Source organism: Salvelinus fontinalis, chromosome 7 (genome assembly GCF_029448725.1).
Source record: "Salvelinus fontinalis isolate EN_2023a chromosome 7, ASM2944872v1, whole genome shotgun sequence".
In the NCBI taxonomy this organism is placed as follows: domain Eukaryota; kingdom Metazoa; phylum Chordata; class Actinopteri; order Salmoniformes; family Salmonidae; genus Salvelinus; species Salvelinus fontinalis.
In genome coordinates, this window is record NC_074671.1 from 9,145,028 (window position 1) to 9,170,057 (window position 25,030).

The following is a 25,030-nucleotide window of genomic DNA, read 5'->3' on the forward strand; positions in this document are numbered from 1 at the left end:
TCTTTTATGATAATCAAAGGATTTGACTTTAAGTCCTTAAGAGCCATTCTCTCGTCTCTAATCAGGTTATGATAGGATTTGTGTTTCTGTTCGTCTTTCAGTAAGTCACCTACATAATTTTCAACAATCCTACAAGTTTCTATGGACGCATTGCGTTTGGGGGGAGGTACAAGTGAACTTTTTGCTCTAAATGTTGTTCTCTCAGAGTTCTCAGGTACCTTAATCAATCAATCAATCAATTTTATTTTATATAGCCCTTCGTACATCAGCTAATATCTCGAAGTGCTGTACAGAAACTCAGCCTAAAACCCCAAACAGCTAGTAATGCAGGTGTAGAAGCACGGAATGGCTCCATCTCCTCCTTGACTCACGGTAGGATAGGTAAGTCTATTGATTTGCGTGGTCGACATATGCATACATCTCACTGAGGATGACATTTCACGTAGAGTTATGTAAATTTCAGTCTTATCAAAGAACTCACACAATCTCAGAATATGGAAACATTTTAAGAAATCTATCTGGACATCAAAGTCATTAATGTATGCACTGGGTACAAATGAAAACCTCTTATTGGGAACACTGAGGTGAGCTGATGTCAGGGTCTGTCTTGATAAGTTGACGATATTTAGCTCCTGTTGGACTGGGGGCCCATCCTAGGTCTCAATTGGTAGGTGTCGCGGGGTGGTAGTGGATTTCTTCTTCCCCCGACGTATGTGCCGAACCCTCTTACGTGCTGGGGTTGTTGGCCTCGACGTTGTCCCCAGTGTCCCCGCCCTCTGTTGTAGAAGAAACGCTCACCGTTGGTAGATGAGCCAGAGTTAGCGCTGTCTGTGGATAGTTGGTCTGACAGAGGAACTCTGCGTCTGTCATCGGCTTGTCTCTTCTGTCTTTTGGGGTTTCGCCAAGTGATATATTAGTCCGTTGTTCTTCCTTTCCAAATCGCATTTATACTTCTTGATTTTCCTTCAGTTCGGTCGTAATCTTAGTCTGAAGGTCAGCGTTACTCTTAATGAGATCATACAGTTAGATAGGTGTAACGGTCCTGACCTGTTTTATGTTGTTTTTGTATGTGTTTTAGGTCAGGGCATGTGTTTTGGGTGGGCAGTCTATGTTATCTGTTTCTATGTTGGTTTTGGTTGCCTGGTATGGCTCTTAATTAGAGGCAGGTGTTTTGCGTTCTCCTCTAATTAAGAGTCATATTTAGGTAGGGTGTTCTCACTGTTTGTTTGTGGGTGATTGTCTCCTGTTTCTGTGTCTATGTTACACCATACGGGATTGTTTCGGTTTGTTCGTGCGTTTATGTAGTCTGTTCCTGTGTCGGCGTGCTTCGTGTATTTGTAAGTTCGTTTGTTCAGGTCTGTCTACATCGTTTTGTTATTTTGTTAGTTATATCAAGTATAGTTCGTTTTCGTCTTAGTTTGGTCTGTTTTGTTTATTTAATAAATAATCATGTATTCACAACCCGCTGCGCCTTGGTTCCCTCAATACTCCTCCTTTTCCGAAGATGGAGAGGAGGAGGATCGCTGTTACAGAATCACCCACCATTCCAGAGCCAAGCAGCGTAATTTGGAGCAACGGGGAGGTATACAGGACTTATGGAGTTGGGAGCAAGTATTTAACGGAGAAGGACCATGGGCTAAAGTAAATCACCGTCCATGGGAACAGCTGGAGGCACTGAGGAGAGCAGAGGCTACCGGAGAGAGGAACCGGAGCTATGAGGGAACGCGTCTGGCACAGAAGCCCAAAAAGCCCGTAAGTAATTCCCAAAAATTTCTTGGGGGGAGGCTAGGAGGTAGTGGGCCTAGGGCAGGTAGGAGACCTGCGCCCACTTCCCAGGCTTACCGTGGAGAGCGGGAGTACGGGCAGGCGCCGTGTTACGCAGTAGAGCGCACGGTGTCTCCTGTACGAGTGCATAGCCCAGTGCGGGTTATTCCACCTCCCCGCACTGGTAGGGCTAGATTGGGTATTGAGCCAGGTGTCATGAGGCCGGCTCAACGCGTCTGGTCTCCAGTGCTTCTCCTCGGGCCGGCATACATGGCACCTGCCTTACGCATGGTTTCCCCGGTTCGCCTACATAGCCCGGTGCTGGTTATTCCACCTCCCCGCACTGGTCGGGTGACCGGGAGCATTCAACCAGGTAAGGTTGGGCAGGCTCATTGCTCAAGAGAGCCAGTACGCCTGCACGGTCCGGTATTTCCGGCGCCACCTCCCCGCCCCAGCCTAGTACCTACAGTGCCTACACTACGCACTAGGCTATCAGTGCGTCTCCTGAGCCCAGTTCCTCCTCCACGCACTCTCTCTGTAATGCGTGTATCCAGTTCGGTGCCTCCAGTTCCGGCACCACGCACAAAGCCTCCTGTGCGTCTCCAGAGCCCTGAACACACTGTATATTCTCCCCCTACTAATCCTGATGTGCTTGTCCTCAGCCCGGTGTCACCAGTGCCGGTACCTCGCATCAGGTATAGAGTGGGCTTTGAGAATACAGTGTGCCCTGTTCCTGCTCCCCGCACTAGTAGGAAGGTGCTTATCCTTAGCCCGGTGCCTCCAGTTCCGGCACCACGCACCAGGTCTACAGTGCGCCATATCCGGCCAGAGCCAACAACGTTTCAGAACATACTCACTTAGTGACGATGTGCAGGTGTGTTCTAGTTTTCTTGAAGTTTCAGTAATTCATTTTAATTAACTTAATCATTATGACACACCCCTCACTATTGTCATTGATTGCACTAATTGCACTGTTTGTCTACATAACCTGGTTCAAGTATTCATGAAATTACATCGAGGAAGGCACAGTGATGCCGAAACATTGGTAAATACCCATTAAATTGCTGGGAGTTTATACTTGGAATGTGTGGCTTTCTTTAGTTTGATAGTTTAAAATTCGAATGATTGGTCATTATTTGGAAAGGCACAAACCCGTCAATATAATGTCCCACAGTTGACACTGCATGTCAGAGCAAAAATCAAACCATGAAAGAATTGTCTGTAGAGCTCCGAGATAGGATTGTGTCGAGGCAAAGATCTGGGGAAGGATACCAAAAGCTGTCTGCATCGTTGAAGGTCCCCAAGAACACAGTGGCCTCCATCATTCTTAAATGGAAGAAGTTTGGAACCATCAAGACTCTTCATAGAGCTGGCCACCCGGCCAAACTGAGCAATCCAGGGAGAAGGACCTTGGTCAGGGAGGTGACCGAGAACCCAATGGTCACATTGACAGAGCTCGACTTCCTCTGTGGAGATGAGAGAACCTTCTGGAAAAACAGCCATCTCTGCAGCACTCCACCAATCAGGTCTTTATGGTAAAGTGGCCAGACGCAAGCCACTCCTAAGTAAAAGGCACATGACAGCCCTCCTGGAGTTTGCCAAAAGGAACCTAAAGACTCTCAGACCATGAGAAACAACATTCTCTGGTCTGATGTAACCAAGATTGAACTCTTTGGCCTGAATGCCAAGCGTCACATCTGGAGGACTCCTGGCACCATCCCTACGGTGAAGCATTGTGGTGGCAAACATTTTCCGCGGCAGGGACTGGGAGACTAGTCAGGATCGAGGCAAAGATGTACAGAGATATCCTTGATGAAAACCTGCTCCAGAGCGCTCAGGACCTCAGACCGGGGCGAAGGTCAACCTTCCAACAGGACAATGACACTAAGCACACAGCCAAGACAATGTAGGAGTGGCTTCTCTGGAGAGACCTGAAAATAGCTGTGCAGGAACACTCCCCATCCAACCGGACAGAGCTTGAGATGATCTGCAGAAAAGAACGGAAGAATCTCCCCAAATACAGGTGTGCCAAGCTTGTAGCATCAAACCCAAGAAGACTCAATGCTGTAATCGCTGCAAAATGTTTTTCAACAAAGTCCTGAGTAAAGGGTCTGAATACTTATGTAAATGTGACATTTACATTCGAGCGATAGATCTCGGCTTGCATTTTGACTCAGAAAAGGTTGGTGACCACAGGTGTACAGTAACACTATGACATTGATAGTATGTATACAGCAAGAGTAACATTGATAGTGTTCACAGTAAGAGTAGTGTATACACATTTTTACATTTACATTTTAGTAATTTAGCAGACACTCTTATCCAGAGCGACTTACAGTAGAGTGCATACATTTTATTACATTTTTACATACTGAGACAAGGATATCCCTACCGGCCAAACCCTCCCTAACCCGGACAACGCTATGCCAATTGTGCGTCGCCCCACGGACCTCCCGGTTGCGGCCGGCTGCAACAGAGCCTGGTCGCGAACCCAGCCCAGCCTGGGCGCGAACCCAGAGACTCTGGTGGCCCTGGTGCCCTAGACCACTGCGCCACCCGGGAGATATACACCCGTATATACACTAAGTGTATACACTAAGAATACAACATTGATAGCGTTTACAGTAAGAATACAACAGTGATAGCGTTTACAGTAAGAACATAACATTGAGTGTTTACAGTAAGAATACAGCATTGATAGTATATTTTAATTTTATTTAACTAGGCAAGTCAGTTAAAGAACAAATTCTTATTTTCAATGACGGCCTAGGAACAGTGGGTTACCTGCCTGTTCAGTGGCAGACCGACAGATTTTTACCTTGTCAGCTCGGGGATTTGAACTTGCAACCTTTCCGTTACTAGTCCAACGCTCTAACCACTAGGCTACCCTGCCACCCCATATATACAGTAACAATATAACATTGGTAGTGTTTACAGTAAGAACATGACATTGATAGTGTTTACAGTAAGAATATAACATTGATTGTGAATATACAGTAAAAACATAACATTAGTGTTTACAATTAGAATATAACATTGATAGTGTATACAGCAACATACCATAGTTAGTGTATATACAGTAAGAATATAACATTGAACGTTTATACAGTAAGAATGTGACATTGCTAGTGTTTACAGTAACAATATAACATTGATAGTGTTTACAGTAACAATATAACATTGATAGTGTTTACAGTAACAATATAACATTGATAGTGTTTACAGTAACAATATAACATTGATAGTGTTTACAGTAACAATATAACATTGCTTGTGTTTACAGTAAGAACATAACATTGATAGTGTATGGTGCAGCTATCAAGAGGCAGCCTACTTAAGACCTGAATTGTATCCATGACAACAGTGATCTCCTCATCGTTCTCTGCGGATGGATCTGCACACTTGAACACTTAGACGGATGTTTTACTGACATTGGTTCAACATAACATAATCCCATTTAAAAATGTTTAGAAGAGTGGAAAGTTGAACATATTTTACTGGCTATACTATTTCATGCCTCAGAAAGCTAGTTGTACACAAGTTAAGCTGCCTTCAGAACAGTGTTCACAGTTCACTGCGCTAGCCCTTTCACTTCTAGTATCTAGTTTCCTCCATTTGTGTAAGAAAGGCTTGAGATCCACTTCACCACTATGCTCAATTTTCTCCCTTCAACCCCTTGGCCTAGTAGAATGAACAGCCATGGATAATTCTCCAACTGATCCCTCTCCTTCTCTCTTCACTGACACACGGAAAGAGGGGTGAGAGGAAGAGAGAGAGAGAGGTAGAGAGGTAGAGAGAGAGAGAGACAGAGAGAGAGAGAGAGAGACAGAGAGAGAGCGAGAGAGAGACAGAGACAGAGAGAGAGCGAGACAGAGAGAGAGCGAGACAGAGAGAGAGAGACAGAGAGACAGAGACAGAGAGAGAGAGACAGAGAGAGAGCGAGAGAGAGACAGAGACAGAGAGAGAGCGAGACAGAGAGAGAGACAAAGAGAGCGAGAGAGCAAGAGAGCGAGAGGGTGAGATAGAGAGGGAACATTACGAGGCCCAGAAAGGCAGAGTTATCCGTAACAGAGAGTGATGCCGACTTCCATCCTTCCATCTCACCCGTCCCTTCCTTTCTCCATCACTTTCCCTCGTTCACTCCATCAGACAAAACAAAGCTTCTCTTCTCTTCCTCTTTGACTCAGTAGATTTGATACTGTATATAGAATCAAATCAAATTGTATTTGTCACATGTGCCGAATACAACAGGTGTAGTAGACCTTACAGTGAAAAACTTAACCAAAAATGCAGTTTTAAGAAAAATAAGTGTTAAGTAAAAAATATAAAATAAAGTAACAAATAATTAAAGGGGTAGACATTTGATTAGCTGTTCAGGAGTCTTATGGCTTGGGATTATAAGCTGTTCAGGAGTCTTATGGCTTGGGGGTAGAAGCTGTTCAGGACTCTTATGGTTTGGGATTAGAAGCTGTTCAGGAGTCGTATGGATTGGGGGTAGAAGCTGTTCAGGAGTTGTATGGATTGGGGGTAGAAGCTGTTCAGTAGTCTTCTGGCTTGGGGGTAGAAGCTGTTCAGGAGTCGTATGGATTGGGGGTAGAAGCTGTTCAGGACTCTTATGGTTTGGGATTAGAAGCTGTTCAGGAGTCGTATGGATTGGGGGTAGAAGCTGTTCAGGAGTCGTATGGATTGGGGGTAGAAGCTGTTCAGGAGTCGTATGGATTGGGGGTAGAAGCTGTTCAGGAGTTTTATGGATTGGGATTAGAAGCTGTTCAGGAGTTGTATGGATTGGGGGTAGAAGCTGTTCAGGAGTTGTATGGATTGGGGGTAGAAGCTGTTCAGGAGTCGTATGGATTGGGGGTAGAAGCTGTTCAGGAGTCGTATGGATTGGGGGTAGAAGCTGTTCAGGAGTCGTATGGATTGGGGGTAGAAGCTGTTCAGGAGTCGTATGGATTGGGGGTAGAAGCTGTTCAGGAGTCGTATGGATTGGGGGTAGAAGCTGTTCAGGAGTCTTCTGGCTTGGGGGTAGAAGCTGTTCAGGAGTCTTCTGGCTTGAGGGTGGAAGCAGTAAAGAGAGCCTTTTGGACCATCTACAGTTGAAGTTGGAAGTTTACATACATTTAGGTTGGAGTCATTATAACTCGTTTTTCAACCACTCCACAAATTTCTTGTTAACAAACTATAGTTTTGGTAAATCGGTTAGGACATCTACTTTGTGCATGACACAAGTCATTTATCCCACAATTGTTTACAGACAGGTTATTTCACTTATAATTCACTGTATCACAATTCCACAATTCTTACATACACTAAGTTGACAGTGCCTTTAAACAGCTTGGAAAATTCCAGAAAAGGATGTCATGGCTGATAGGCTAATTGACATAATTTGAGTCAATTGGAGATGTACCTGTGCATGTATTTCAAGGCCTACCTTCAAACTCAGTGCCTCTTTGTTTGCCATCACGGGAAAATCATAAGATATCAGCCAAGACCTCAGAATTTTTTTGTGAGACCTCCACAAGTTTGGTTCATCATTGGGAACCATTTCCAAACGCCTGACGGTACCACGTTCATCTGTACAAACAACAGTACGCAAGTATAAACACCATGGCCGTCATACCGCTCAGCAAGGAGACACGTTCTGTCTCCTAGAGATGAATGTACTTTGGTGCGAAAAGTGCAAATCAATCCCAGAACAACAGCAAAGGACTTTGTGAAGATGCTGGAGGAATATCTATATCCACAGTAAAACGAGTCCTATATCGACATAACCTGAAAGGCCGCACAGCAAGGAAGAAGCCACTGTTCCAAAACCGCCATAAAAAAGCCAGACTACGGTTTGCAACCGCACATGGGGACAAAGATCGTACTTTTTGGAGAAATGTCCTCTGGTCTGAGGAAACAAAAATATAGCTTTTTGGCCAAAATGACCATCGCTATGTTTGGAGGAAAAAGGGGGAGGCTTGCAAGCCGAAGAACACCATCCCAACCATGAAGCACGGGGGTGGCAACATCATGTTGTGGGGATGCTTTGCTGCAGGAGGGACTGGTGTACTTTACAAAATAGATGGCATCATGAGGATGGACATTTTGTGGATATATTATCTCAAGGCATCAGTCAGGAAGTTAAAGCAGTCAGGAAGCAAATGGGTCTTCCAAATGGCCAATGACCCCAAGCATACTTCCAAAGTTGTGGCAAAATGGCTTAAGGACAACAAAGTCAAGGTATTGGAGTGGCCATCCCAAAGCCCCGACCTCAAATCTATAGAAAGTTTGTGGGCAGAACTGAAAAAGCATGTGTGCGAGCAAGGAGGCCTACAAACCTGACTCAGTTACACCAGCTCTGTCAGGAGCAATTGGACAAAATTCACCCAACTTATTGTGGGAAGCTTGTGGAAGGCTACCCTAAACGTTTGACACAAGTTAAACAATTTAAAGGCAATGCTACCAAATACTAATTGAGTGTATGTAAACTTCTGTCCCACTGGGAATGTGATGAAAGAAATAAAAACTGAAATAAATCCTTCTCTCTACTATTATTCTGACATTTCACAATTTTTTTAAAATAATGTGGTGATCCTAACTCACCTAAAACAGGGAATTTTTACTAGGATTAAATGTCAGGAATTGTGAAAAACTGAGTTTAAATGTATTTGGCTAAGGTGTATGTAAACTTCCGACTTCGACTGTATTTCTATGTCTAGAATCACCTACCGTATAAACTGTCCTCTCTAAGATGATTCATCGATCTCATTACTGCCTTAGACACATTGATGTGCGTCATAAAAATAAATGTAATCTTAATAACATTATTGATTTTCACTAATTTGTCTCTGTAGGACAGCCATATGCCCAATGGGTGGAGGGAAAATGTAAAGAGAGTTGTGAAATTGGCAGTGACTACTTTTGAAATTAGTAACAGCAAAATGGAATGGCCATTTTTCTAACCCTGCTAAAACTCATAACTCTCGCCTTGTCTTCCTATTTGTTTTATTCATTTTGTGCTGTTGACGGTAGGTGCTCTTGATTCAGTAGCCCTAGCACCGGAAAGGCAAAGTGTTCCCATTTTGAACCATTTCATGTGTCTGAAGGCAGAACTCTGCTTACCCGGCAGGCCCAGAGATCAAATCCAGTGCACCTACAGGCCAACCACTGGCCAATCAGATACCTCAGATCACCATGTCGGATCAGTTTCCTTGAGCTATAGACATTTAAAAAGAAGCCTTGAGTCCACAGAAAAGTTGACACGGAGGTTTTCAAAACTTTTAAAACAATGACTGGAGAAAGACTCAACGAATTCTGCAGAGAGCTGCTGTATTTATGAGTAAGTTCATGTTCAGACTGACCATCAGACGAAGGCCATCATTCCAGTAAAATTAAACAAGCTAATTATTATGCTCACTCAGCTGAGAGGTAGATCTCAGCTTGCATTTTGATTCAGAAAGTGATCTTGATTCAGAAAAGGTTGGTGACCACTGCATTAAGGCAAATGTACTCTAACGTAGCAGTAAACGCCTGAAACTATACTGAACAAATATATAAAAGCAAGACTTTACTGAGTTACAGCTCATATAAGGAAATCAGTCAATTTAAATTCATCAGGCCCTGATCTATGGATTTCTATGGATTTCACATGACTGGGCAGGGGTGCAGCCTTGGGTGGGCCTTGGAGGGAATAGGCCCACCAACTCAGGCAATCCCACAGGTGAAGAAGCCGAATGTGAAGGTCCTGGGCTGGTGTGGTTACATGTGGTCTGCAGTTGTGAGGCCGGTTGGACGTACTGCCAAATTCTCTAAAATGGCGTTGGAGGTGGCTTATGGTAGAGAAACAAACATTCAATTCCCTGGCAACAGCTCTGGTGGGCCAATTGCACGCTCCCTCAAAACTTGCGACATCTATGGCATTGTGTTGTGTGACAAAACTACCTATTTTAGAGTGGCCTTTTATTGTCCCCAGCACAAGGTGCACCTATGTAATTACCATGCTGTTTAATCAGCTTCTTGATATGCCACACCTGTCAGGTGGATTAATTATATTGGCAAAGGACAAATGCTCACTAACAGAGACTTAAACACATTTTTGCACAACATTTTAGAGAAATAAGCGTTTTGTGCATATGGAACATTTCTAGGATTTTTTTATCTCAGCTCATGAGGCAAGGGACCAACACTTTACATGTAGCGTTTATATTTTTGCTTTGTGTAGATCCCCTACATACTGACGAGAAGAAACTGCACTGTTCATTCAACCCAGTAAACGTGGAGGAGGAGTTCAGATGGAGTTTTGCCTTGTTAATGTCCAAACGCGAAAGTCAAGTCACAGCCTTGACTCTTTAAATTTCCCCTGAATACCGGAAAATCCAGATGTCGGGGACTCGGCAGAGGCTAGGCCAAAAGGGGCATAGGGGGTGAATGACGTAGGGCTGTTGCGGTGACCGTATTACCGCCAAACTGGCAGTCATGAGTCATGACCGCAGTAACATTCCATGTGACTGTTGAGTCATGGTAATCTCCTGTTATGCACTCTGGACATGCGTTGGTAATACCCAACTCACTATTTACCATCGGGTCCTAATGGCCTGGTACTCAGGGCTCTATTGTCCCTCCATCGGGTCCTAATGGCCTGGCCCTCAGTGCTCTATTGTCCCTCCATCAGGTTCTAATGGCCTGGTCCTCAGTGCTCTATTGTCCCTCCATCGGGTCCTAATGGCCTGGTACTCAGGGCTCTATTGTCCCTCCATCGGGTCCTAATGGCCTGGTCCTCAGGGCTCTATTGTCCCTCCATCGGGTCCTAATGGCCTGGTCCTCAGGGCTCTATTGTCCCTCCATCGGGTCCTAATGGCCTGGTCCTCAGGGCTCTATTGTCCCTCCATCGGGTCCTAATGGCCTGGTCCTCAGGGCTCTATTGTCCCTCCATCGGGTCCTAATGGCCTGGTCCTCAGGGCTCTATTGTCCCTCCATCGGGTCCTAATGGCCTGGTCCTCAGTGCTCTATTGTCCCTCCATCAGGTCCTAATGGCCTGGTCCTCAGTGCTCTATTGTCCCTCCATCGGGTCCTAATGGCCTGGTCCTCAGTGCTCTATTGTCCCTCCATCAGGTCCTAATGGCCTGGTACTCAGGGCTCTACTGTCCCTCCATCAGGTCCTAATGGCCTGGTCCTCAGGGCTCTATTGTCCCTCGATCAGGTCCTAATGGCCTGGTCCTCAGTGCTCTATTGTCCCTCCATCAGGTCCTAATGGCCTGGTCCTCAGTGCTCTATTGTCCCTCCATCAGGTCCTAATGGCCTGGTACTCAGGGCTCTATTGTCCCTCCATCAGGTCCTAATGGCCTGGTACTCAGGGCTCTATTGTTCCTCCATCAGGTCCTAAGGGCCTGGTACTCAGGGTTCTATTGTCCCTCCATCAGGTTCTAATGGCCTGGTACTCAGGGCTCTATTGTTCCTCCATCAGGTCCTAAGGGCCTGGTACTCAGGGCTCTATTGTCCCTCCATCAGGTCCTAATGGCCTGGTACTCAGGGCTCTACTGTCCCTCCATCAGGTCCTAAGGGCCTGGTACTCAGGGCTCTATTGTCCCTCCATCAGGTCCTAATGGCCTGGTACTCAGGGCTCTATTGTCTCTCGATCAGGTCCTAATGGCCTGGTACTCAGGGCTCTATTGTTCCTCCATCAGGTCCTAATGGCCTGGTACTCAAGGCTCTATTGTCCCTCTAACCACTCTGACATCAATGCAATGGAAAAATCACATCAAACACTGATCATCAAAACAGTATAGTGCTTTTTAAAACTCACCTCACTGTAATGATCAATGTGAAGAGAGAAGTTCAACAACAGGTTCAAATTGAGTGTAAAATATGATCGTTGTGGATGTTGTTTCAAAGTCTACTCCAATGAAATGGACAGCGCTTTCTAAGGTGATGATTAATAGAAAAACCAACCATATGCATATTAGAGCTCATGCAAACCCATAAACTTATGATTGCGCCTTATACAATACATAGCCTACCGCATATTACCCATGGCAGAAAAACATAAAACGAAATTGATTTAACATGCCTTTGGTACATAATTGGTCTAGCTAGCCTATACTCCAAAATTAAACCAATTTGAGTAATTGCCTTTGAGTGTAGGCTGTATTATTATGCATACTGAATGGACTGGTTACCTTCTGCTACGCTCCAACATATCTATCCATTAGTGTTGGAAAGAACTTCTAGCCCTAGGCAATGCTGTTGGTTCATTGATTGTGCAGGACGGCTTACAGTTAGCCCACAATTATAGCGAATTTGAATTTGATTGTGAATAGTCTAGTAATAGGGAATTATTTATATTTTCATAATTAATTGGGTAACATATTACCTTTAGCTATACAGAATATATCTCCACCGTGTGTTTCTTTCTCCTCCTCTATCTCTCCTTTATTCCTTTCTGGAGCGTGTAGAGGGGCTGTCAACAGTTGAAAACATGTTACTATCGATGTTACTGAAAAGATATCACTTGGTTTCCAAAATTAAGCACTGAGTAGCTACAGGAACAGGGTCGGAGAGCCCATTGCATACAGAGTTTGTGTCACGCCCTGACCATAGAGAGCCTTTGTTTTTCTATGGTATAGTAGGTCAGGGCGTGACTGGGGGGTTTTCTAGTTTCTATGTGGGGTTCTAGTTGAGTTTTTCTATGTTGGTGTTTGGTATGATTCCCAATTAGAGGCATCTGGTTATCGTTGTCTCTAATTGGGGATCATATTTAAGTAGCATTTTTTCCACCAGTGTTTTATGGGATATTGTTTTGAGTTAGTGTATGTTACACCTCTTAGTTACGGTTCTTTGTTTGTTTCGTTCTATCTTTGTTGTTTTGTGCGTTTTCTAATAAATATTATGTGGAAACCATATCGCGCTGCAGCTTGGTCCGACAATTATTCCCACGACCATGACAGTTTGGGGGGAATGTAACCTTTCGAGCAGCGAAAGCTTGCTACTCAAACAGTGATTGATGCATGGAGTGAAATAAGTTTTATATTTATTTCTCAGCTGCACTCATTCCACTATAAAACCGAAGTATCATTGAAAAACGGACTGGCAGGAAAGCACGCAGCCTCCATTCACTATTAGAGTGCATAGGGATGATGTGTTTTTTTTCCCCTTCCCCTGGTTCCGGTTCCTGCCCATTTCATAATGGACCCTTCTCAATCTAAAGAAATGTTACATATTCAAAAATACAAGATTAAATTGAGAATAGTTCAATGGGTGAAAATATGATCACTTGATGAGAGAACAGCTGTGCAGCCTGAGGTGAGGAACAGAGCGCAAGCCTTTTATAGCCTTTAGTCACATCATGCAGCCCATATATGTTTAACACCATTAGCTATAGTCAATAACACCATTAGCTATAGTCAATAACACCATTATCTATAGTCAATAACACCATTAGCTATAGTCAATAAGAACATTAGCTATAGTCAATAACACCATTAGCTATAGTCAATCACACCATTAGCTATAGTCAATAACATCATTATCTATAGTCAATAACACCATTATATATAGTCAATAACATCATTATATATAGTAACATCATTAACTATAGTCAATAACACCATTAGCTATAGTCAATAACACCATTAACTATATTCAATAACACCATTATCTATAGTCAATAACACCATTATATATAGTCAATAACACCATTAGCTATTGTTGAATACACCATTAAATATAGTCAATCACACCATTAGCGCTAGTCATTAACACAATTAGCTATAGTCAATAACACCATTATATATAGTCAATAACACCATTAGCGCTAGTCATTAACACAATTAGCTATAGTCAATAACACCATTAGTTATAGTCAATAACACCATTATCTATACTCGATAAGACCATTATCTATAGTCAATAACACCATTATATATAGTCAATAACACCTTTATCTATAGTAACACCATTAACTATAGTCAATAACACCATTAGCTATAGTCAATAACACCATTAGCTATAGTCAATAACGCAAGTATCTATAGTCAATAACACCATTATCTATAGTCAATAACACCATTAGCTATATTCAATAACACCATTATCTATAGTCAATAACAGCATTAGCTATAGTCAATAACAGCATTTGCTATAGTCAATAACACCATTAGCTATAGTCAATAACACCATTATTTATAGCCAATAACACCATTATCTATAGCCAATAACACCATTATATATAGTCAATAACACCATTATATATAGTCAATAACACCATTATCTATAGTCAATAACGCAATTAGCTATAGTCAATAACACAATTAGCTATAGTCAATAACACCATTAGCTATAGTCAATAACACCATTATCTATACTCAATAACACCATTATATATAGTCAATAACACCTTTATCTATAGTAACACCATTAACTATAGTCAATAACACCATTAGCTATAGTCAATAACACCATTAGCTATAGTCAATAACACCATTATCTATAGTCAATAACAGCATTAGCTATAGTCAATAACAGCATTAGCTATAGTCAATAACACCATTAGCTATAGTCAATAACACCATTAGCTATAGTCAATAACACCATTATCTATAGTCAATAACAGCATTAGCTATAGTCAATAACAGCATTAGCTATAGTCAATAACACCATTAGCTATAGTCAATAACACCATTAGCTATAGTCAATAACACCATTATCTATAGTCAATAACACCATTATCTATACCCAATAACACCATTATCTATAGTCAATAACACCATTATATATAGTCAATAACACCATTATATATAGTCAATAACACCATTATCTATAGTAACACCATTAACTATAGTCAATAACACCATTTGCTATAGTCAATAACGCAATTAGCTATAGTCAATAACACCATTATCTATAGTCAATAACACCATTATCTATAGTCAATAACACCATTATCTATAGTCAATAACACTGTTATCTATAGTCAATAACAGCATTAGCTATAGTCAATAACACAATAAGCTATAGTCAATAACACCATTAGCTATAGTCAATAACACCATTATCTATAGCCAATAACACCATTATCTATAGTCAATAACACCATTATATATAGTCAATAACACCATTATATATAGTCAATAACACCATTATCTATAGTAACACCATTAGCTATAGTCAATAACACCATTTGCTATAGTCAATAACGCAATTAGCTATAGTCAATAACACCATTATCTATAGTCAATAACACCATTATCTATAGTCAATAACACCATTATCTATAGTCAATAACACTGTTATCTATAGTCAATAACAGCATTAGCTATAGTCAATAACACAATAAGCTATAGTCAATAACACCATTAGCTATAGTCAATAACACCATTAGCTATAGTCAATAACACCATTAGCTATAGTCAATAACACAATTAGCTATAGTCAATAACACCATTAGCTATAGTCAATAACACCATTAGCTATAGTCAATAACACCATTAGCTATAGTCAATAACACCATTAGCTATAGTCAATAACGCCATTAGCTATAGTCAATAACACCATTAGCTATAGTCAATAACACCATTAGCTATAGTCGCATCATGCAGCCCATATATCTATAGCAGCATACCACCCTGCCTACCACTGCTGGCTTGCTTCTGAAGCTAAGCAGGGTTGGTCCTGGTCAGTCCCTGGATGGGAGACCAGATGCTGCTGGAAGTGGTGTTGGAGGGCCAGTAGGAAGCACTCTTTCCTCTGGTCTAAAAAATATCCCAATACCCCAGGGCAGTGATTGGGGACACTGCCCTGTGTAGGGTGCCGTCTTTCGGATGGGACGTTAAACGGGTGTCCTGACTCTCTGAGGTCATTAAAGATCCCATGGCACTTATCGTAAGAGTAGGGGTGTTAACCCCGGTGTCCTGGCTAAATTCCCAATCTGACCCTCAAACCATCATGGTCACCTAATAATCCCCAGTTTACAATTGGCTCATTCATCCCCCTCCTCTCCCCTGTAACTATTCCCCAGGTCGTTGCTGCAAATGAGAACGTGTTCTCAGTCAACTTACCTGGTAAAATAAATAAATAAAATAAAAAATAAAATATGTTTTAAATTGTATCTAAAGTTGCCAAATAACGCTAATGTCCTGACTTCCACCGAAGGTGGCTCCTCTCCCCGTTCGGGCGGCGCTCTGCGGTTGTCGTCACCGGTCTACTAGCTGCCACCGATCCCTTTTTCCTTTCTGTTTGTTTTGTCTTGATTGTTTTCACCTGTTGCTCATTTTGGTTCATTATTTGGTCCATTTAAACTTCTAGTGCTCGCTTGCTGTTGTGCGGGCTTATCCCTACTGTCAGTGGTGCTGTTGATTGTTTCACCTGCGTATTGTGTTGTATGTTCTTGCCCTGTTTTGGTCGTTGCCTGTTTGTAAGGCTAGACCACGCGCAATAAACGCATTTCTTTGGAAGTTTGCTCTCTGCGCCTGACTCTACACCCACCACTCCTAGGAATACGTGACAGCTAAATGTAGCATACTCTATACCCACCACTCCTAGAAATACGTGACAGTTAAATCTAGCATACTCTACACCCACCACTCCTAGGAATACGTGACAGCTAAATGTAGCATACTCTATACCCACCACTCCTAGAAATACGTGACAGTTAAATCTAGCATACTCTACACCCACCACTCCTAGGAATACGTGACAGCTAAATCTAGCATACTCTACACCCACCACTCCTAGGAATACGTGACAGTTAAATCTAGCATACTCTACACCCACCACTCCTAGGAATACGTGACAGCTAAATCTAGCATACTCTACACCCACCACTCCTAGGAATACGTGACAGCTAAATGTAGCATACTCTACACCCACCACTCCTAGGAATACGTGACAGCTAAATCTAGCATACTCTATACCCACCACTCCTAGGAATACGTGACAGCTAAATGTAGCATACTCTACACCCACCACTCCTAGGAATACGTGACAGCTGAATCTAGCATACAGGACCTCTTTCAAATGTTCACTTTTACACTCAATATAGCCACTTCGTATGCACACTCGCTCCGGAATAGGAAACATATCCTTTCTATTTTATTTATAGCTAAGTTCATTTATATTATTATTAATATAAAATCATATACTTTTTAAAAAATGACACACGACTGATAACATATATTGTCAGATAAATGAACAAACCTACAGTCCTATGGTATGAAGCATAGCCAGATAACATACAGTATCTAGTCTGATAAATGAACAAGCCTACAGTCCTATGGTATGGAGCATAGCCAGATAACATACAGTATCTAGTCTGATAAATGAACAAGCCTACAGCCCTATAACATGGAGCATAGCCAAATAACATACAGTATCTAGTCTGATAAATGAACAAGCCTACAGCCCTATTGCATGGAGCATAGCCAGATAACATACAGTATCTAGTCTGATAAATGAACAAGCCTACAGCCTATGGTATGGAGCATAGCCAGATAACATACAGTAGACCAACTCATAATCTGTTCTTCTGAAATACATTTTCTTCATATCATAATGTTTCTTTAGACCTGAACAAAATAAATTGATTTATTATGATGGTGTATATTATGTAATGTTCCAAAGGCGTGCATCAGCAACTTGTATGGAGCTTGTATGCAGCTTGTGTGGAGCTTGTATGCAGCTTGTGTGGAGCTTGTATGCAGCTTGTATGGAGCTTGTGTGGAGCTTGTATGGAGCTTGTATGGAGCTTGTATGCAGCGTGTGTGGAGCTTGTATGCAGCTTGTATGGAGCTTGTATGCAGCTTGTGTGGAGCTTGTATGCAGCTTGTATGGAGCTTGTATGCAGGTGGTGTGCAGCTTGTATGCAGCTTGTATGCAGCTTGTATGCAGCTTGTATGCAGCTTGTATGCAGCTTGTATGGAGCTTGTATGCAGCTTGTATGCAGCTTGTATGCAGCTTGTATGCAGCTTGTATGCAGCTTGTATGCAGCTTGTATGCAGCTTGTATGCTTGAAGGACTGGAGATGCTAAACGTGTTCATGTTAATTGATGGTCGGTTACCGTTAGAACCGGCAGTCTTTTGCACGACAATAACCAGCTGACCAAATGTAATGACCGCCACAACCCCAAGAGGGCGCTACAGAAGTAAGCAGCTGCCACCATCTGGACTAGTCTCCTAAAAGAGCACACACACACACACAAACACACACACACACACACACACACACACACACACACACACACACACACACACACACACACACACACACACACACACACACACACACACACACACACACACACACACACACACACACACACACACACACACACAAATAACGATTGCAGCACGTCTGTAAAGGCTACCGACCCCTCTGGCCCTCAGCTCATATGTGACCTGTTAAGAACAATGGATAGACATTTGCTGTTGTCAAAAAGCAGTGTACAAATACAAATGTATGAAAGACTGACTGAACATACACTGTTACTGACTGGAAACCTGACTGCACAATTTCCCATTATTGGGGCCACGGTTGGAAATAACAGGATGAAGAGATGAGATGGAGACTAGGGTTAGAGGAGGACCAGCTGGTTAGGTGGGTTAGAGGAGGACCAGCTGGTTAAGAGACTAGGGTAAGAGGAGGACCAGCTGGTTAGGAGACTAGGGTTAGAGGAGGACGAGCTGGTTAGGAGACTAGGGTTAGAGGAGGACCAGCTGGTTAGGTGGGTTAGAGGAGGACCAGCTGGTTAAGAGACTAGGGTAAGCGGAGGACCAGCTGGTTAGGTGGGTTAGAGGAAGACCAGCTGGTTAGGAGACTAGGGTAAGAGGAGGAAAAACTGGTTAAGAGACTAGTGTTAGAGGAATACCAGCTGGTTAAGAGACTAGTGTTAGAGGAGAACCAGCTGATTAGAGAGAGATCCCGATGCATTGTATGTGTCAAACTGGTACAGTTCACCATGAGGTGTGTGAATTTGTGGGAAAGATATTGTGCATGTGTGTGTGTGTGCGTTTGCATTTACATTACATTTAAGTCATTTAGCAGACGCTCTTATCCAGAGCGACTTACAAGTACATACATTCATACCTTTTTGTACTGGCCCCCCGTGGGAAACGAACCCACAACCCTGGCGTTGCAAGCGCCATGCTCTACCAACTGAGCTACACGGGACTGTTTGCATGTGTGTGTTTACGTGTGTGTGTCTGTGTGTGTCTGTGTGTGTCTGTAGGTACTGTATGTGTTCACAAGATATCACATCTATCTGCATCTGCGCATGTGTTAATATATCTGTTCATGTTTGTGTATTGCTGTGTGTGTATGTGTGTGTATACACACGTGTGTGTATGTGTTGGTTACTCACAGGTATTTGCCGTGCCCTTGGGGATTGGAAGATAAGATCCTGCGCTCCACGTCCGTCCCTGGTAGTTCCTCTTACAGCGGCCACAGTCCGGTCCCGTGGTGTTGTGCTCACACTCACAATTTAGCTTCTCTTTGTCAAACACGCAACTGTTGGCGTGAAGGTTACACTTGCACCTGTCAAAGGAAGGAAAAAAAAGAACAGAGAAGAGAAGAGGGAGAAAAAAATTCAACGCTGGTGGAATTGTACGTTTTTCAATCTCAGATCTTACATGTGGGAGTGAAAGAAAGGAAGAGGGAGAAAGGGAAGACAAAAATAGTCAGATGAAGTGTTTTTGCAGTTGAAGGGCAGAGTGAACTTGTCACGCCCGTCGTAAGGAGGAGACCAAGACGCAGCGTGGTAAGCGTACATTCTTCTTTATTAAAAGAACGAACACTGAACAAACGAACAAAATAAACAAAACGAACCGTGAAGCTAATATGGCTAGTGCAGACAGACAACTAAACATAGAATAAGAATCCACAAAACCAAAAGGGAAAATGGCAACCTAAATATGATCCCCAATCAGAGACAACGATAAACAGCTGCCTCTGATTGGGAACTAATTCAGGCCACCATAAACATATACCTAGACTACCAAAACCCCTAGACATACAGAAAACCCTAGACAATACAAAAACAAGCATACCCACCCTCGTCACACCCTGACCTAACCAAAATAATAAAGAAAACAGAGATAACTAATGTCAGGGCGTGACAGACCTTGAGAGGAACACGGTCAACACAGAAACAGAGACGTAGGTATTCTCTGGAGAACAACTTTCCAACAGGATTTCCACAAAACTGTCTGCTTCATTATTGTCCCTCTGCTTTCTTCTGCCATACAAGATAACTTATTTATAATTGTCACACTAGAGGAAGTGTAATTGTAGTAAGGTTACATTTATCTAAACAAGAGAACGATAGAGAGAGAGAGAGAACCAGACTAAATGAAACACGCAGAGTGGAATAGTCGTCCCAGGGGGAGGGAAACGAGAGTTGCTGCCTCACGAAAGGCAGTAGGTGTCTCTCCATCTCTTTCTCGGAGTTTGTCTATAATGTCAGCTGTTTAGAAAGTGTGAAGGAGCAGGACAGCTGGTACATGTTTGTTAAAACATTTAAATAAAACACAGCCTTTAAAAGAGGAACGTGCTCTGAAAGTCAATCATTCCAATAAACACGTTGAACTTTCCTTTCCACACTTCTAAAATTGTTATATAACAGTACGATGACATACAGTAATAATAGTCAATAGTCAGTGATCACTGGGAATATAAAAACCTGTAACAAAAAAAAACGTATGCATCTTTAATCCTGACAACGGCACCAGACACCAAGAATGTCTAGCTCTCAAAAATCCCTTCCTGTCTAAATATAAAATCGATGTGCATTGATTTTGGTACAGAGAGTCAAGAGGGTTGCAATTGTGTTGCATACACACTGATCTCTATCTATCCGAGGAAACAGAGAAATGGAGGTGGTGGTGGGACGGGGAGCACTGGCGGTCTGAGGCAACCCTACTCCCCTGCTGGGACTGTGTGTGCAGTTTCATATCATGTATGTGTTGGTGTCAATGTAGCTTCTCTAGGCCTCCTTGTCCCTATTTATTTATTTAATTGTATTTATTTTTCCTTTTATTTAACTAGGCAATTCAGTTAAGAACAAATTCTTATTTACAATGACAGCCTACCAAAAGGCAAAAGGCCTCCTGCAGGGACGGGGCCTGGGATAAAAAAAAAAAAAATACAATATAAATATGGGACAAAACACACATCACGACAAGAGAGACAACACTACATAAAAAGAGAGCTAAGACAGCAACATAGCATGGCAGCAACACACGACAACATAGCATGGCAGCAACACATGACAACATAGCATGGCAGCAACACACGACAACATAGCATGGCAGCAACACATGACAACATAGCATGGCAGCAACACATGACAACATAGCATGGCAGCAACACATGACAACAACATGGTAGCAACACAACATGGCAGCAGCACAACATGGTAGCAGCACAAAACATGGTACAAACATCACTGAGCACAGACAACAGCACAAAGGGCAAGAAGGTAGAGACAACAATACATCACACAAAGCAGCCACAACTGTCAGTAAGAGTGTCCATGCTTGAGTCTTTGAAGGAAGAGATTGAGATAAAACTGTCCAGTTTGAGTGTTTGTTGCAGCTCGTTCCAGTCGCTAGCTGCAGCGAACTGAAAAGATGAGCGACTCAGGGATGTGTGTGCTTTGGGGACCTTTAACAGAATATGACTGGCAGAACGGGTGTTGTATGTGGAGGATGAGGGCTGCAGTTGATATCTCAGATAGGGGGCAGTGAGGCCTAAGAGAGTTTTATAAATAAGCATCAACCAGTGGGTCTTGTGACGGGTATACAGAGATGACCAGTTTACAGAGGAGTATAGAGTGCAGTGATGTGTCCTATAATAGGCTGACTACACCGCTCGTATCGCGTGCGCGAGCGTTGCAAAATAAATTTAGAAATCTATATTATTCAATTATTGCAGCCACACTGCTCGCGCGTGCCAACGATCGTCTGCGTTGCCAAGGGCTAAAATAGAAGTCAGTTCTATTTGTGACGCAGAACGCGCAGCAAGTCCTGCCTCTCCCATCTCCTTATTGGTTTATAGAAGCAGGTACCCACGAGCCATCTCCTCATTGGTTATACCCACGTGGGTGACTGAATGATGAACGACGTCGATGGCGGTAATGCACCTGATTTACGAAAGTTGCCAATCACAAAATAAAGTCCAGAGAAGAAAAAGCCTGGAAGGAGAGATGACTAGGAAGGATGAGAGATGACTAGAAACGATTCGGTTGACCGTTTTATGTGTGGATTAATTGGAAGAGTAGAGGACCTTGTGCATTTCAGGTAAAATAACAACTCAATGTTTATATCCCAGGACAAATTAGCTAGCAACAGCAAGCTAGCTAAATAGGACAAATTAGCTAGCAACAGCAAGCTAGCTAGTTAAATTGCCATAAATGTTTAATGATTTTCGACCTGTCCCCAAATTAATGTAATTGGTTCAGAGTTTGTTTTGATATTTTAACCTGCGTGTCGTGATTGCGTTTGGTGTGGGGGGACAAAATATATTTATGCACGATGGCGCATGTGCGCAGCCGGTTAGGGTTCCATGTTAGGAGCATTGGTGGCAAATCTAATGGCCGAATGGTAAAGAACGTCTAGCCGTTCGAGAGCACCCTTACCTGCCGATCTATAATCTATGTCTCCGTAATCTAGCATGGGTAGGATGGTCATCTGAATCAGGGTTAGTTTGGCCGCTGGGGTGAAAGAGGAGCGATTACTATAGAGGAAACCAAGTCTAGATTTTATTTTAGCCTGCAGCTTTGATATGTGCTGAGAGAAGGACAGTGTACCGTCTAGCCATAATCCCAAGTACTTGTATGATGTGACTACCTCAAACTCTAAACCCTCAGAGGTAGTAATAACACCCGTGGAGTGTGATTACTACATTGGAGATGAGAGTAGAGTCATAGTCACTCAGCTCTCACCACCCATGTCTCTTTGCAGCAATATTAGAATACATCATTCCCAAAATAATTGACAACATCTTGGCCATGTTCTGTTATAATCTCCACCCGGTACAGCCAGAAGAGGACTGGCCACCCCTCATAGCCTGGTTCCTCTCTAGGTTTCTTCCTAGGTTTTGGCCTTTCTAGGGAGTTTTTCCTAGCCACCGTGCTTCTACACCTGCATTGCTTGCTGTTTGGGGTTTTAGGCTGGGTTTCTGTACAGCACTTAGAGGTATCAGCTGATGTAAGAAGGGCTATATAAATACATTTGATTTGATTTGATTTGACTAGGAGCAGTAAGGAGGGTATTGTTGAGGAAAGGGCATGCCAGGGACAGCCCAGCCCACCATTACTGACACTAACAATGTGGTGAGAGACTCTAGTGACAGCTGCCACTGTTTATCTCTCCACCCTCGACAGTGGCTCACTGCGCCAGCTATAAGACTCTTAGCCTGATCCAACAGATAAATATGACGACTCGTAAGGAACAAAACTCCTAAACCAATCAGCCGACTTTTGATCTGAGCTGTCAGCTCACGGCTGAGTCTTCATCCTCTGATTCCAGGCCTTCAACCCACCGATTAGGGCCAAGAGGTTCTCTCTTGATGTTTGTCTCTCTCTCTCGCTCTCTTTCTCCCTCATTATTAAACCTATTATGGTGCGGCTTATCAGTGGGGGAACGTGCAGCACTGTAGCGTTGTGGCAGTGTCAGAGGAATTTATGTGCGCCATGCTCTAAAGTACTTCAGGGTGATGAACGACGCCGCGGTCATTCTTTTCCATAGGCTCCTCTGACTTGCTTCTCATTACCCAGAAGGCTGTTGGGTGGCTGCGACGGGGGACATTCTCAAGCTGAAGAATCAACTAGCTGCTGTTATGGATAATAGACACCTTTCCGTCTGTCTGATCCGACTCCCGTCTGGATGAGAGCGACTGCTACACTGAAATAAAATATAAACACAACATGTAAAGTGTTGGTCCCATGTCTCATGAGCTAAAATAAAAGATCCCAGAAATGTTCCCTCAAGTTTTGTGCACAGATTTGTTTACATCCCTGTTAGCGAGCATTTCTTCTTTGCCAAGATAATTCATTCACCTGACATGTGTGGAAAATCAAGAAGCTGATTAAATAGCATGACCATTACACAGCTGCACATTGTGTTGGGCACTAAAATGTGCATGTTTGTCACACGACACAATGACACAGATGTCTCTAGTTTTGAGGGACCGTGCATTTGGCATGCTGACTGCAGGAATATCCACCAGAGCTGTTGCCAGCTAATTGAATGCTAATTTCTCTACCATAAGCTGCCTCCAACGTCGTTTTAGAGAACTTGTCAGTACGTCCAACTGGCCTTGTACGTCCAACGTGTAACCACGGCAGCCCAGGACCTCCACATCCGGCTTCTTCACCTGTAGGATCGTCTGAGTGGGTGGGCCTATGCCCTCCAGGGCCCACCCAAGGATGCACCCCTATCCAGTCATGGTTGCAGAGGAGTATTTATGTCTGTAATAAAACATTTTTGTGGGGAAAAACTCGTTCTGATTGGCTAGGCCTGGCTCTCCAGTGGGTGGACCCCTGCCTAGTCATGTGAAATCCATAGACTAGGGCCAAATTAATTAATTTAAATTGACTGATTTCCTTATATGAACTGTAACTCAGTAAAATCTTTGAAATTATTGCTTGTATTTTTGTTCAGTATACATAACCAAAATGTTAAATGCAGGGAGGTTGTGAGCTGCTTAAACTGTATTACTTAACATTCTGATGAGGCAGCTATCTTTCTCTTCTCTGTCCACAGAGAGGAGAGCCTTTTGTGGTGTAACCTTCAGGTCTCCTCAACACCGGAGACGTTTTAATCATCAGGCAGAAATTATACCGCCTAATGAAGAGGCCGGCGGTGGGCCCGTGGGTCTCTAAGGCCGCGTATGTGTACGTGTGCGGAACCATGGCCCGTGGGTCTCTTGGCCGTCGGCGCTGTTGTGTGGAAATCAGACCCTGGCCCCAGCCCAGGTGCTGAGGGAGAGCCTAGGTAAAGTGTATTTCATCAAATTTGAATGTCAAAGCACCTCCCCTGGGCACTCTCACTAAAGCTCCTCCCCTGGGCACACTCACTAGAGCTCCTCCCCTGGGCACTCTCACTAAAGCTCCTCCCCTGGGCACTCTCACTAAAGCTCCTCCCCTGGGTACTCTCTCTAAAGCTCCTCCCCTGGGCACTCTAACTAAAGCTCCTCCCCTGGGCACTCTAACTAAAGCTCCTCCCCTGGGCACTCTCTCTAAAGCTCCTCCCCTGGGCACTCTAACTAAAGCTCCTCCCCTGGGCACAATCTCTAAAG

General features: G+C 43.2%; 1 protein-coding gene across 1 annotated transcript in view; it reads right to left on the minus strand.

Annotated features, from left to right (window-relative positions):
* LOC129858890 (netrin-G1-like) overlaps positions 1-24,644 on the minus strand; it is a 106,070-nt gene extending 81,426 nt beyond the window's left edge. The window contains exons 1-2 of the mRNA XM_055928127.1: positions 24,521-24,644; positions 19,095-19,325 (exon numbers count right to left, since the gene is read on the minus strand). Coding sequence (XP_055784102.1) covers positions 19,095-19,325; positions 24,521-24,644 — 355 coding nt within the window. The remainder of the gene's footprint in view (positions 1-19,094; positions 19,326-24,520) is intronic.
* Between the last annotated feature and the right edge of the window lie 386 nt (positions 24,645-25,030).